At 39.0% G+C, this 12676-nt stretch overlaps 1 protein-coding gene across 1 annotated transcript in view; it reads left to right on the top strand.

The window, feature by feature from the left end:
• ARHGAP42 (Rho GTPase activating protein 42) overlaps positions 1–7011 on the top strand; it is a 294437-nt gene extending 287426 nt beyond the window's left edge. The window contains exons 23-24 of the mRNA XM_066248014.1: positions 1149–1228; positions 1675–7011. Of these exons, the coding sequence (XP_066104111.1) occupies positions 1149–1228; positions 1675–1763 (169 nt within the window). The 3' untranslated portion in view covers positions 1764–7011. The remainder of the gene's footprint in view (positions 1–1148; positions 1229–1674) is intronic.
• Positions 7012–12676: the final 5665 nt, after the last annotated feature.

Here is a 12676-nt window from a genome sequence, read left to right as displayed (position 1 = left end):
CAGGTGAAGATCAAGAGGAAAACATCTCAGAGCAAGGACTCAGCTGCCCCAAGGTGGGGATGAGTTTGGTGTGTTTGAGGAGAAAGTGGGCAAACGAGAATGGAACACAGCAGGAGAGCAGAGGCAGGTGCAGGAGCACTGATGGGCACCTGACTGTGTGGAATGGAGCTAGAGTTGGAAGCCAGTTAGTGAAAGGGTTGTCACCAGGGAAATAACATAATCATCAGAACCTTTTTCCAACTGTCCTCTGGCTGCTCGGAACAGGATAGATTGCAAGGGGACAAAACAGAGAGCCTAGAATTTTTAGGATGATAGGAAGCCATTGAATAAGTCACAGAATACCAGAAATAGTTTTGGCTTGGACTCTGGTGGTGGTAGAGGTGATGAGCAGTAGGCGGAGTCAGGAGGAGTTTACGTCTTACCAGGTGAATGGATGTTGCAGAGTAAAGGTGGCTTGACTGACGACTTGATTACCAGCCTCAGATAATGGCCTTTTAGTGTTGGCTCAAATATTTTTAAATAGTAAAGTCACATAAAACTCTGAAATTCTGGCTTCTGTTAGAAAACTAGAGTATCTGTGTCTGAGGAGCCTGAATTCCCATATGATACAGGTGTTGGAAGCTGAGTGTTGGCTTCCCTTTCCAAGAGATGGTGTTCTCCCTTGTTTGCAAAGCTTCTGTATGTCCCCATTGTCTCCCTGACGATAAAGCTGTTGTTGGTTGCCATTTATCATCAACTTATCCATCATGCTTATCTAACTAATTTACTAAACCTTGAAGACCTTTTAATTTGGTTATCTTGCCTCTGGTATTCTGAAATGAAAATGGAAAAAAGCCTATGAACCTCAATATAGCTGTAAAAACAGCCTGTTGACTAACAGTTAAATAACAGCATTCTTTAAAACAAACGTAGGCTATTTAATGCCCTTAGAGGCATTGCTTGGAAAACATAAGAAGGGCTTTTAGTTTGCTATCAATGTTTTCTGATTACATACGTGTGTTCAATTTGCACTTTGCACACTTACATATGCACTTTAGATGTGTTACACTCCAACTCCAACTAAAACTAATATTCTTAAGAATAATGTGAAGTATAGATGTATTTACTTTGATTGCTGTGGTTTTGACCATTGTCCTTTGCTCCTTCAGCCAAGCCAAAGCCATGTACTCCTGTAAAGCAGAGCACAGCCACGAGCTCTCCTTTCCACAGGGGGCGATCTTTTCTAATGGTAAGTGCACCTGTCGCCTCCCCTGCAGGAACAGGGGAAGCAGGAGACTCAGAATCTAGTCCAGGCGCTGCCTGTCATAAGCTGCACAGATGAACACATCAAATCCCTCTGGATCCCAGTTGCCCCTGTGGTGTGTGTGTGTGTGTGTGTGTGTGTGTGTGTGTGTGTGTGTGTGTGAGAGAGAGAGAGAGAGAGAGAGAGAGAGAGAGTGTGTGTTTGGGAGGGAAGGGTGGGGGGATCAAGGGTGGTGGAGGGAAGATGCGAATGATTATTACATGAACCAAAGGACATTTTCAGCTTTTAAGGTGCTGTGACATTGTTTTGATGAGTGGATGCATGTAGTCCGATGTGGATTCTTACCCATTTGTGTATGTAATTATTTGAAACTAATGTTGATTGAGCGACATTAATTTTTTATTTTATTTTATTTATTTATTTTTTGCCAGTATACCCATCAGTGGAACCAGGATGGTTGAAGGCAACTTATGAAGGCAAAACAGGACTGGTCCCAGAAAATTATGTTGTCTTCCTCTAATATTATTTAGTGGATGGCAGTATCTTCATGGTATCCATGGTAACACATAATACGTGCTATGATTTTATCTGACACAGATATGGGGATCAGCCCACTAAATGAAAACAGACAATTTCTATCAAGTCCTACACCAGCAGACTATGTAGCTCCCTATTAATGGAAAGGAAAAAAAATTATTTGCCATTCTTTTTATTTTTGGCTGGTTTCTTATTTAAAATAATCCTTCATTTTGATAAGTAACTCTCTACAATGTCTCTTCCATAACAATTAAGAATCTCCAATACTGTATAAATACTATACCCCAGAAATTTGAAGACTAGAAATCTGATATAAGGATTTAGGGATTCGCCCATAACTGCCTGGCATTCTCTGAGGAACCCTGAAATTATTACTTAAAATTGTAATTTAAGTAGTTCATTTACTATATTTTCTTAAAAATATACTGCTTTTATATAATGATTGTTTTGCTGGTCCTAAACATTTCAAGGAGATACTTTCTTTTTAATGTAACTCTATTTTTGTTTACCAAGTAGATGATAATACTCAAAAACAATGTTGTATATGATGTCTATAAATGAAGCCAAATTAAGTCATACACTGAGTCCACTATAAACACTCCATCCGGCATTCCAGACACCTTTTGTTGGCTTTGAGTCAGCATCAGCAAACTATTTCTATAAAGGCCTGACAGCAAATATTCTGTCCTTTGCAAGCCCTGTAGTCTCCATCACCGTCCTCACATCTGCCACTGGAGCACAAAGCAGCCAGACACAATAAGTAAACAAGTGTGCGTTGCTGTGTGCCAGGGCCGCTTTCTGTGTGGACCCTGACATTTGAAGATCATAGAAGATCATATAATTATCAAGAGACACAAAATAGTCCTCATTGACTTTTTAAAATCCACATTAAAATCTAAAGGCCATTTCAGCTGATGGATCATACAAGAAAGGTAGCAAGTCAGATGTGACTCATGGACCATGGTTTGCTGACCCTTGACTTAAAGGATGTGTACAACTACCTTTATAACTTTGGGATTTTTATGAAATTTTACTACATTAACATAAATACTGATAAATCATATACATATAACTTCTGCTAGTAGCGTTATAATGGCATCACAAAAGTATAATATTACCATAGAAGGAAAACAATGTAAAAGTGTAGTATTAGGGCATACTGATTATACTTGTAACACTAAAATTTAACTAGTGTTAAATTCTATTTATAACACTAAAGGGTCAAAGAATTTTGATACCTGATTTTGCCTGATGAGAAATTCTCTACAAATGACAAGGAAGTTTGAAGACACCAGTTGAGAAATTATGCATTCTAAAATCTATGCTTAATTGAAACAATTTAAACATAAAGGTACAGGATTCTTAAATTAATTTGAAAGGCCAAATTTTTCATTGATTTTTATCATTTTTAGCAGGAATAAAGTGTGTACATGATTCTTTTAAAAATGCCATTTAATTTACAGTCTTTATTAGGAATTTCACTGAATTTAAAGAGTATAGAAATTTACCACCCATTTATATATACATATATACCATCAACATCTGGTCACACATCAACTTTTATTTCTGTTATTTCAATAATTCTAATATATTATTTCTTTAAATATTTGCATGTGGGAGAGAGCCTTTCTTCTCAAGATTCCTAAAAGCTGGTTTTACCTGTCATTCAGCGGCCACAGTGCTGGCCCACTGGGCTGCATTTTACTTGTCACTTCAGAGTTCTGCACTGTACAGACACTCAGGTACTGACTGTATAAAACTCCTTTTATGTGATATTATAATCTGTAATCTCAATCTCTTCTACTTTAAATTAATGTTTCCAGAATTAATAGATTATATGCTCACACATACACATGTACACAACCACACCTTAGAGCATTTATGCTTTTATAATTTAAAAAAATGGAATAATAGAGTAGAATTTAAAAGTAAAGAAAATAACAGTAGGTGGAGTCACAACCAGAAATCAATATCAGTGCATTGGAATGAAAAATATTTAATATTATAAAAATTAGTAATATAATGAAAAAATCTGATGGTTTTTTTTTTCTTTGCCTTCTGCTGTTCATTTTTGTGCACAACAGTTGGGTGTAGCTAGAGCTTCTTGATCTCTAGCTCCTTGGTGGTGGCCCTTACTGGTAATAACGGCATTGCTGACACCCTTGGCTACCCTCTGCTGGAACAGAAGGTTGTCTTTCCTGTGTCCTTGTCCCTTAGTCTTGACAGCGCTCTCCGTTTAAGCACCTTGCCATCATTTGGCATCCTACTAGATTAGAACCTCTTAAAGCAAATTGGTTTTCTTTCAAAGACCAACTTGACTCAGAAAAGAGATTCAGAATTCTACTATACTTGCTGCTGCATAAGGAAATCTCACTCTTCATTTTATTTTAACACAGACCAGAGTGTTCCTGCCTGAGTCGTCCGTGAGCTAATTTTCCCCAATGCTCAGTCAGGAATTAAAGCTTTTGTTGTTTAGGATGTGGGTGCGGAGCCCACCTCTCTCTCCTGGTGAGGCATGTCTGTGGCAGGACTTGCTGTGGTCCTTATTTTTTCCCCTTTTTTGGAAACAAGCTACAAAATTGCTTCTTCAGATTATGTTTTTGTTTGAAGTTTTAATCTTACAGATTTATGAGGATGGTCCTTTTTCCTTCATACCAGTTCTGTGGGTAAGCAAGTCGTGGCCAAATATTGCAGATAGACTAAAGCTGCTTTACTCAAGACATAAATTTCCTGCAGAGAAGGCATTTATGAACGTAAAGAAAATCAAGACATGTGCTCATTGTTAGTTACACAAGAAGATGCCAGTCATTGGAAGATCATACTCAAAATTGTAACAGCATTTCAATAATGAAACCTTTTTTCAGAGACAATGCGAAGTTATATAAGAATCTCTACATCCGCATCCTCCAAGCACAAAATGTGGACCCCCTAATCACTGGTTACAGTATAATCGATAGGAAGATGAGATTGAAGAGTCTTAAGTCAATCAATCAGCTTCTGTGTTGTGTGAAAATACCCCCAAGTATAAAACATTTATGTATTTAACTGGTGACTCCTGTGCTGTAACTCTACCAAGTTAAAAGAAACTAGTCCATCAACTGAAGATTTTTTCTGTTGTGTTATGTGAATATATATGTCTGAACAGTGAAATAATGTTTGTATTCCTGTAAAGTCTATGAAGTATGAGGAAGTGCCATTTCTCCTTGTTTGATGTGAGTGGTTTTGCTAATTGCGTCGGCAGTCTGTGCTTTGTAATATGAATGAGCGTAACCAGGTTTCTCAACAATGGCTTGATTGCTGGCTCTTTCAGGGATGGTGGAGGGGAAAAAATGTACCTTACAATCCTGAACGGTTTAGGTTTCCAAGTAGGAAAAAACAAAGATTCATAATGACTTTTATTCTTATTCTATCTAGATACTTGGTTTTACATCTTGTAGCATGCTTTCTAAATTTCCACTATGTTGTAAGGAAAATAAACCTGGTACCTTGATCCAGTTGAAGGTAGCACCATTCTGGCCTCACTGCCGTCCTAAATCTTTAGGTCTGTGTGTCTGATGTGAGAAAGGATATCACCCACCTGGATGCCGACGTAGGAGACTCTCGTAGAGCGTTCTTCAAACAACTTCCATTTGTAGTGAACCCCTAAATTATGTATGCAGGATGCTTTCAGTAACATTTAAAATTCCAATTTGATTTATACTTTATTGACTGAAGTTAGAAAGTTAGAGGCAGAGTAGTTTAGGAACAGATTTTGTTTTTTAGTTTTACATTATTTTTATCATTTGCAGCTGTGACTATGACCTAAAATCTCTTGGGTGGGACCCAAAAAACATATCTTCTGGCAAAGAAAAAAAGAGAGAGACTTGACAATTGTCCAGAAGTTACTTTACTCTTAACTAGAGCTTTTTCACTTGGTGCAGAAATTGCTGTTTAATTTTGCCTCCTACCTTTTTGTGGTTACCTTCCAAAATCAAAACCTATTTCATAAATAAGGTTAACTTTTCAGAATAATATATATCCTAGCTGTCTTGTGTTGATCCAAACTTAATAGCAGGTATTTATCAACTAGTCTCACATCTCCTGAACACACTCATTGTATCCATTGTCACCAGTGTCTTCCTGCTTCAAATGTACAGGTTCTACTTGGTAGTAAGTAGCCTTGTACAAAGTCAAGCTTATGAATGTCATGGGCTTTAGAGGAACAGATCAATAAATAAGATTTTTCATTCACTTTAGAGCAGCTGCATCTAAGGAATCTCAAATAAGAATTGTTGACAGCATTCACAGCAAGCCATTTGGCGGAAAACTGATCTGCATATTCTAGAGCAATGCTTAGAAGCAGTTGTATGAGGTACAGAGTCCAATAGGTCACTACTTCTTCCCCTAGCACTAATGAAAGAGATTCCAAGTTGAGAGGTGAATATTTCTTTGTGCTTTAGTGAGAGATGGAGTGTGTGTGTTTACTGAGAAATCCCAAAAGGCAGGGGCTATTTGCAATTATTACAGACATAGATATGCACCATCATCGTAGATGTTCGTGTATAGGGCTATGTAAAGAACTTAAGGGTTAGAGGTGAGTGGGACTGAAGGTGCCAAGACCACCTTAATTAGAAGACTACTTTCTCCCCTTTTGTATCTTGTGCCACTTCTTAGCAGTCTTGATGCTTCCAGGGTTGGGAGTAAACCAGCTTTGCCTTGGATCCGCTCAATCTGTAGATTAAAGTGTGCACTGTCCTACACACGGCAGCGTTGTTCAAGGTTTTGTATCTGCATCTTTGTCTTCAGTCACCCCTTTGTTACAGAGCACACTACCTGCACATGATGTATGCTAAACTCTGAGTTATCGCCACATATTGAGAGCTGTGATTTCAGGAGTCTTCTTGAACTCAGAGCTGAAACCTTTACAAAGGGAGTTTGTCAGGGAAGACAACTATTTTTTGTTTAATTCAGAATCCTATTTATATGCTGTTAAAATTTGAGGTACTATAGTTTATATAAAAGTTGAATATTTAGATATATTTCAGCACTAGGAGTTTCTTTGTAATCATTAACATACAAAATTAATGTGATGAAAATGGTTGTCAGTAAATTATCATATTGAATTTTTTGTTTATTTTGTAGTGTTTCTGTATTTGCACTTTGTGTGTATATATCCATATCTATATACATACATACACAAATATGTAAATAACTTCATGCTATTCCTAATCTAATTGCCACAATATCTTTGATGTATGTTTACACTGTATTTTAAATTACTTTTAAAATAAACAATGTAAGTACATTTTAATTTAGTCTTTGTATTTGAAGACCTACTCATTAGAGAGCAGCTGTCTTGGATTCATATGAAGAAAAAAACAAAGTTCAGATACTGTGAATGGTCATTTTGGTGTGGCTGAGTGGAAAAATCATAGCAGAATTAATAACTTTTTCTTGACAATTGAACCATTTCCCGAGAAATTAGCATTATGAGAGATCAGGAAAATGTTAATGTTGGCACTGACTAATAAAGCAGGTGTCTACAGAAGAAGGAAGTATACAGGCCATAAACAAACTAGCAACCATAATAGGTATGCAGGCATACCTGAAAATATATTTGCCAAAGTTTACAAGCGTGCTGTGGAAGTATCAGCATACAAATACCCCCTTAGATTGTCATTAATTTTATGTCTCTCTTTGTCATTATTTTACTTCTAGCTAAATGCTAAATTTTTTTTTCTGACTAAAAACAAAAAAGAATTATGTATTTTGTGATGCTAAACTGATTGTGAGAGTGCAGCATATCAGCTAGCAAAAACTAAGCCTGACAGGTTAATAACAGGGCATCTGGGCATAGAACCTGATTTCCCCAAATGGATTATAGCTGTCACCAATATGAGAGGAGAAACAGTAAAATCAAGCCACAAGGAGATGGTCCCATCAACATGGCAGTGTAGGTAAATGTGGTACTCGAATCCTCCCACCACCACATTATGATTACAACTAAACAAGGGGGACAACTCTCATTCAGAAATACCTGAAACGCAGCCGAACAAAACTAAGGATATAAAGAAGCCACATCAAGACTGGCAGCAGGGGCATGGAGACACAGGCTGGTCCCACACTCACATGGAGCAGGTAAAAATCAGATGGATATTTTGGATGCAGAGGTTCCCCATGAGGAATAAGGGGTTCCAATTCCACCTCAGCCACCCCCCCAGTCCAGATTTCCAGTGCCAGGAAGAGAAACCCCCCATGACTATTGGCTGTAAAAGCTAGCAGGGGTTGTGGCTGAGTGAAGTGGAGGGCTGCTGGAGTCCCTGGACTTCTTCTCAAAGATCCCACACACTGACTGACTTGGACTTACTTGCTCTGACTTCCAGGTCTGGGGAACCAGGGGCTTATGGGGAAGAACTGAGTTGTGTGTCATAAGACCAAGAGCTGAAGGGGCCATGTTCTCCTAGACAGGATGCTAACTGAGGCCATTGTTCCTTTTCTGGGCCCTCCCCCCGACAGAGCCAGCAGGCAGGTGCCATATCTGAGTCCATCAACCAGGCTAACACTGAGCCCCACCCTGGCGATTCCCTGAAACACTGCTACACCCAACTTGTGGGCCCACCAAGCTGTTTCCAGTGACTTTTCCATACAAATTGCCTTTCTTGTGTGGAATCAGCTCTTGCTTCAGGCTTTCCTAAAATCCCTCCAACAAGAAACATCAGACTATGGCTTGCTGTGCACCTCTCGCTAAGTGGCCCCAGGCCTGACACTAGTGGCAGCCAGCATTGGTTTGCTGCTTGTCCTCTCCTGGACACCTCCAAGTCCAGCACAAGTAGCAGCCATCTGCAGGTCACTTTTCATGCCGGGTGGCTCCAGGGCAGGGCACAGGTGGCAGCTGACCTTAGCTATCCCCTCCCAGGAGACACCAAAGCCAGTGTACCTGGTGGACAGCTTTAGGCCACGTTGGAGCACCACCCAACCTTCTTCATAAAGCACACACAGGGAAGGGGTGGACTCAGCAAGCACCAATAAGTTCTGTTCCCTGTGGTCAGCTTGATCCTCCATGGCAGTCACAGCCTGTCCTCACAGCTAATAAGCCTGGAGTTGAATCCCTCCCATTGAGGTGCCAACAGTGAACACGGCTCAACTATACATGAGGATATACACACACAGCTCACACAGAGGTGCCCCTGAAGTGCATAACCCAGGTGAGTGCAGAGGCAGTGCCACTGGGCCTTATAGGGTAACCGCTAATAAGGCCACTGTACCAAACCCGGGAGACGTTGCAGCTCTACCTAGTACATGGAAAAAACACAGGGACACAGCCAGAATGAGGAGGCAAGGAAACATATCCCAAATGAGAGAACAGAACAAAACTCCAGAAAAAGAACCAAACAAAATGGAGACAAGATGCAGAGTTCAAAACACTGTTTTTATAAGGATGCTCAATGAACTTAAGGGAAGAGTACATGTACTTAGTGAGAACTTCAACAAAGAGATAGGAAACATAAAAACCAAGATTAAAAAAAAAAACAAACAGAAAAGAACCAGTCAGAACTAAAGAATGTGCTAACTGAAATGAAGAATATATTACAGAGACTCAACAGTGGAGTAGATTGATGGTTTCCAACTGCTGGTCCACAGACCAGTACCTGTCTGCCAGAAATCTTGTGCTGGTCTGCAAAAGAGTTAACCACCCTAATGTCATATAAAGATCATAGACTTATTTCTGGTTAACTGGCAGTGGTCCACAGACCCACAGTTAAAAACCACTGGAATAGATGAAGCAGAGGGTCATATCAGAGATTTTAAGATAAAGAAGCAGAGAACATCCAATCAGAATAGCAAAAAGAAAAGAAGAATCTAAAAAAAACAATAAGGATAATATAAAGAGCCTCTAGGACAACTTCAAGCATACCAACATTTGCATCATGGGGGTGCCAAAAGGAGAAAAATCAAGAAATTGAAAGCCTGTGTGAAAAAATAGTGATGAAAAACTTCCTTAAACTGGTGAAGGAAATAGACATATAAGTCTAGGAAGTGCAAAGTCCCAAACAAGATGAACCCAAAGAAGCCCACACCAAAACTCATCATAAATAAAATGCCAAAGGTTGGAGACAAAGAATTTTAAAAGCAGTAAGGGAAGAGCAGTTATCTACAAGCGAGCTCTCATAAGACTGTCAGTTGATTTCTTTACCAAATCCTTTCAGGCTAGACAGAATTGACAAGAAATATTCAAAGTGATGGAAAGCAAGAACCTACAACCAAGATTACTCTACTCAGCAAAACTATTATTTAGAATCAACGGACAGATATAAAGTTCCCCAGACAAGAAAAAGCTAATTATCCCCACTAAACTAGTGAAATATTAAAGGATCTTCTTTAAGAAGGAGAAAAAGGTAAAGAATATGAATAATAAAATGGCAATAATACATACCTATCAACAATTACTTTAAATGCAAATGGCTTAAATGCTCCAGTCAAAAGACATGGAGGCTGAATGGATAATAAAACAAAACAACATGCTGTCTACAAGTGACTCACTTCAGATCAAAACATACACAGATTGAAAGTAAGGGAATGAAAAAAGATATTTTGCCTAACCAAGCAGTGGCACAGTGGATAGAGCTTTGGACTGGGATGCGGAAGACCCAGGTTCGAGACTCCGAGGTCACCAGCTTGAGCACGGGCTCATCTGGTTTGAGCAAAGCTCACCAGCTTTAGCCCAAGGTTGATGGCTTGAGCAAGGGGTTACTCGATCTGCTGAAAGCCTGCTGTCAAGGCACATATGAGAAAGCAATCAATGAATAATTAAGGTGTTGCAATGCACAACAAAAAACTGATGATTGATGCTTCTCATCTCTCTATTCCTGTCTGTCTATCCCTCTCTCTGACTCTCTGTCTCTGCAAAAAAAAAAAAAAAAAGATATTTCATGAAAATGGAAACAAACAAAAGCTGTGGTAGCAATACTGACACTAGACAAAGCAGATCTAAAAAACAAAATATGCTGCTCACAAAAATCGGGATATTTCAAAATGAATATGAAGTGATAAAATATCCCCTAATTTTTGTGAGCACTGTACATGAACAAGCAGGCCAGACACAGGCTAATAGATACGGAGAACATTTTGATGGTCACCAGATGGGAAGGGGATTGAGAGGATGGGTGACAAAGATGAAGGGATTAAGAAGTACAAATATTAGTTACAGAATAGTAACGGAGATATAAAGTACAATATAGGGAATATAGTCAGCAATATTATAACGATATGGTGTCAGATGGGTACTGGAAATATCAGGTGATCACTTAGTAAGTGATATAATGTCTAATCACTGGGTTGTACACCGAAACATAATAGTGTATTTCAACTGTGATTAAAAATGAATAATTTAAAGTAAAAAAAAATAATAATGACACAAAACCTGTTCAAATAAAAAAGATTAATGTGAATAATTTCCAGTATAATTAATACGAAAAGACTGTTAGGATAGGTATTAGGACCTATTGTGGAGCACACTGAAGGAATTGGCCTAGATGAAACCTCTTATAACTGTTAATATAGAAATAATAGGCCATGGCCAGTTCGCTCAGTGATAGAGCATTGGCCCTGTATTTGGATATCCCAGGTTCAATTCTCAGTCAGGGCACACAGGAGAAGTGACTGTTTGCTTCACCACCCCTCCCCCTTCTCTATCTCTCTCCCTCTCCCCCCATCCCACAACCATAGCTCAATTGGCTCAAACAAGTTGGCCCTGGAGGATAAAGATGGTTCAGTGGCCTCACCTGAGGTGCTAAAAAATAGCTCGGTTGCCAAGCAACTGAGCAATGCCCCATATAGGCAGAGCACTGACCAATAAAGGTCTTGCCAGGTGGATCCCAGTTGGGGGCATGCAGGAGTCTATTGTCTCTCTGCTCCCCTGCTCTCAATTAAAAAGAAAAAGAAAAAGAAACTAGCTCCCAACAGCCAAAGCTGTTAAATGTACAATAGGAGAAAAAAGACAAATACTCCTTAGAGAATAATTACAGATAATAATTGCAATTGCACGACTCTTCCCCCTAGGGAATAGAGTTTCACCATTCTCCATTCGAGGATGGGCTAGACTTAGTGATTAACTTCAAAAAATAGAGTGTGGAAAACTATCGTAACTGCAGAGAAGCCTGACAGATGCTATCTTAATCAAGCGGTAAAGATTAACATTAGCATATCATGTGGTTATCTTGTAAATCATAATATGATGTGATAGAAGAGCATATCATTTCCCCCCAAAACTCATAATTCCAGTATAATCATAAGAAAAACATCAGACACACCCAGATGGGAGACATCCTATAGGACAGATACTAGGCCAGTACTTCTCAAGAATGTTAAGGCCATGAAAAATAAGAAAATGCTAAGAAACTCACAGATCAGATACCCGAGCACAGTGTGGACCCCTGGACTGGATCCTGAAAAGGAAAGAAGACATAAATGATAGCACTTGTAATGTCCAGATAAAGTGGAAAGTCTAGTTAATACTGAAGAAATTTAACAACAAAAAGTAGCCACAAGATAGTGACATGAACTGAGGACACCTAATCTGCATTTTTGAAATTTAAGCTGCTTTTATTCAAGACTTAAATATTTTCACCTTTCCCCACTAAATCAGGACCTGTGGGAAGTACATGTCCCCCCATCCCGTTGATCATTGCTGAGTCCAGGCACTAGGTCAGAGCGTGGTTTATAGTAGGGTCAGCCCCTTTCATTAAATGAATGAATTCATTAACAAAGGAACCATCATTGTAAATATTTTCCAAATTTAGAGGATGCATTTGCAGGCTTGTGTTGTTTTTATGTCTGTGCTTTCTTGCCCAGGAATAGTGGAATTCATTCTTTAACATTCTGCTTATGCATGGTTCTGGAGTTTACCATACTGATGGA

The sequence above is a fragment of the Saccopteryx bilineata genome, chromosome 1 (genome assembly GCF_036850765.1).
Source record: "Saccopteryx bilineata isolate mSacBil1 chromosome 1, mSacBil1_pri_phased_curated, whole genome shotgun sequence".
NCBI lineage: Eukaryota > Metazoa > Chordata > Mammalia > Chiroptera > Emballonuridae > Saccopteryx > Saccopteryx bilineata.
Note: the sequence above shows the minus strand (reverse complement) of the source record. Positions and strands in the feature narration are given on the sequence as shown.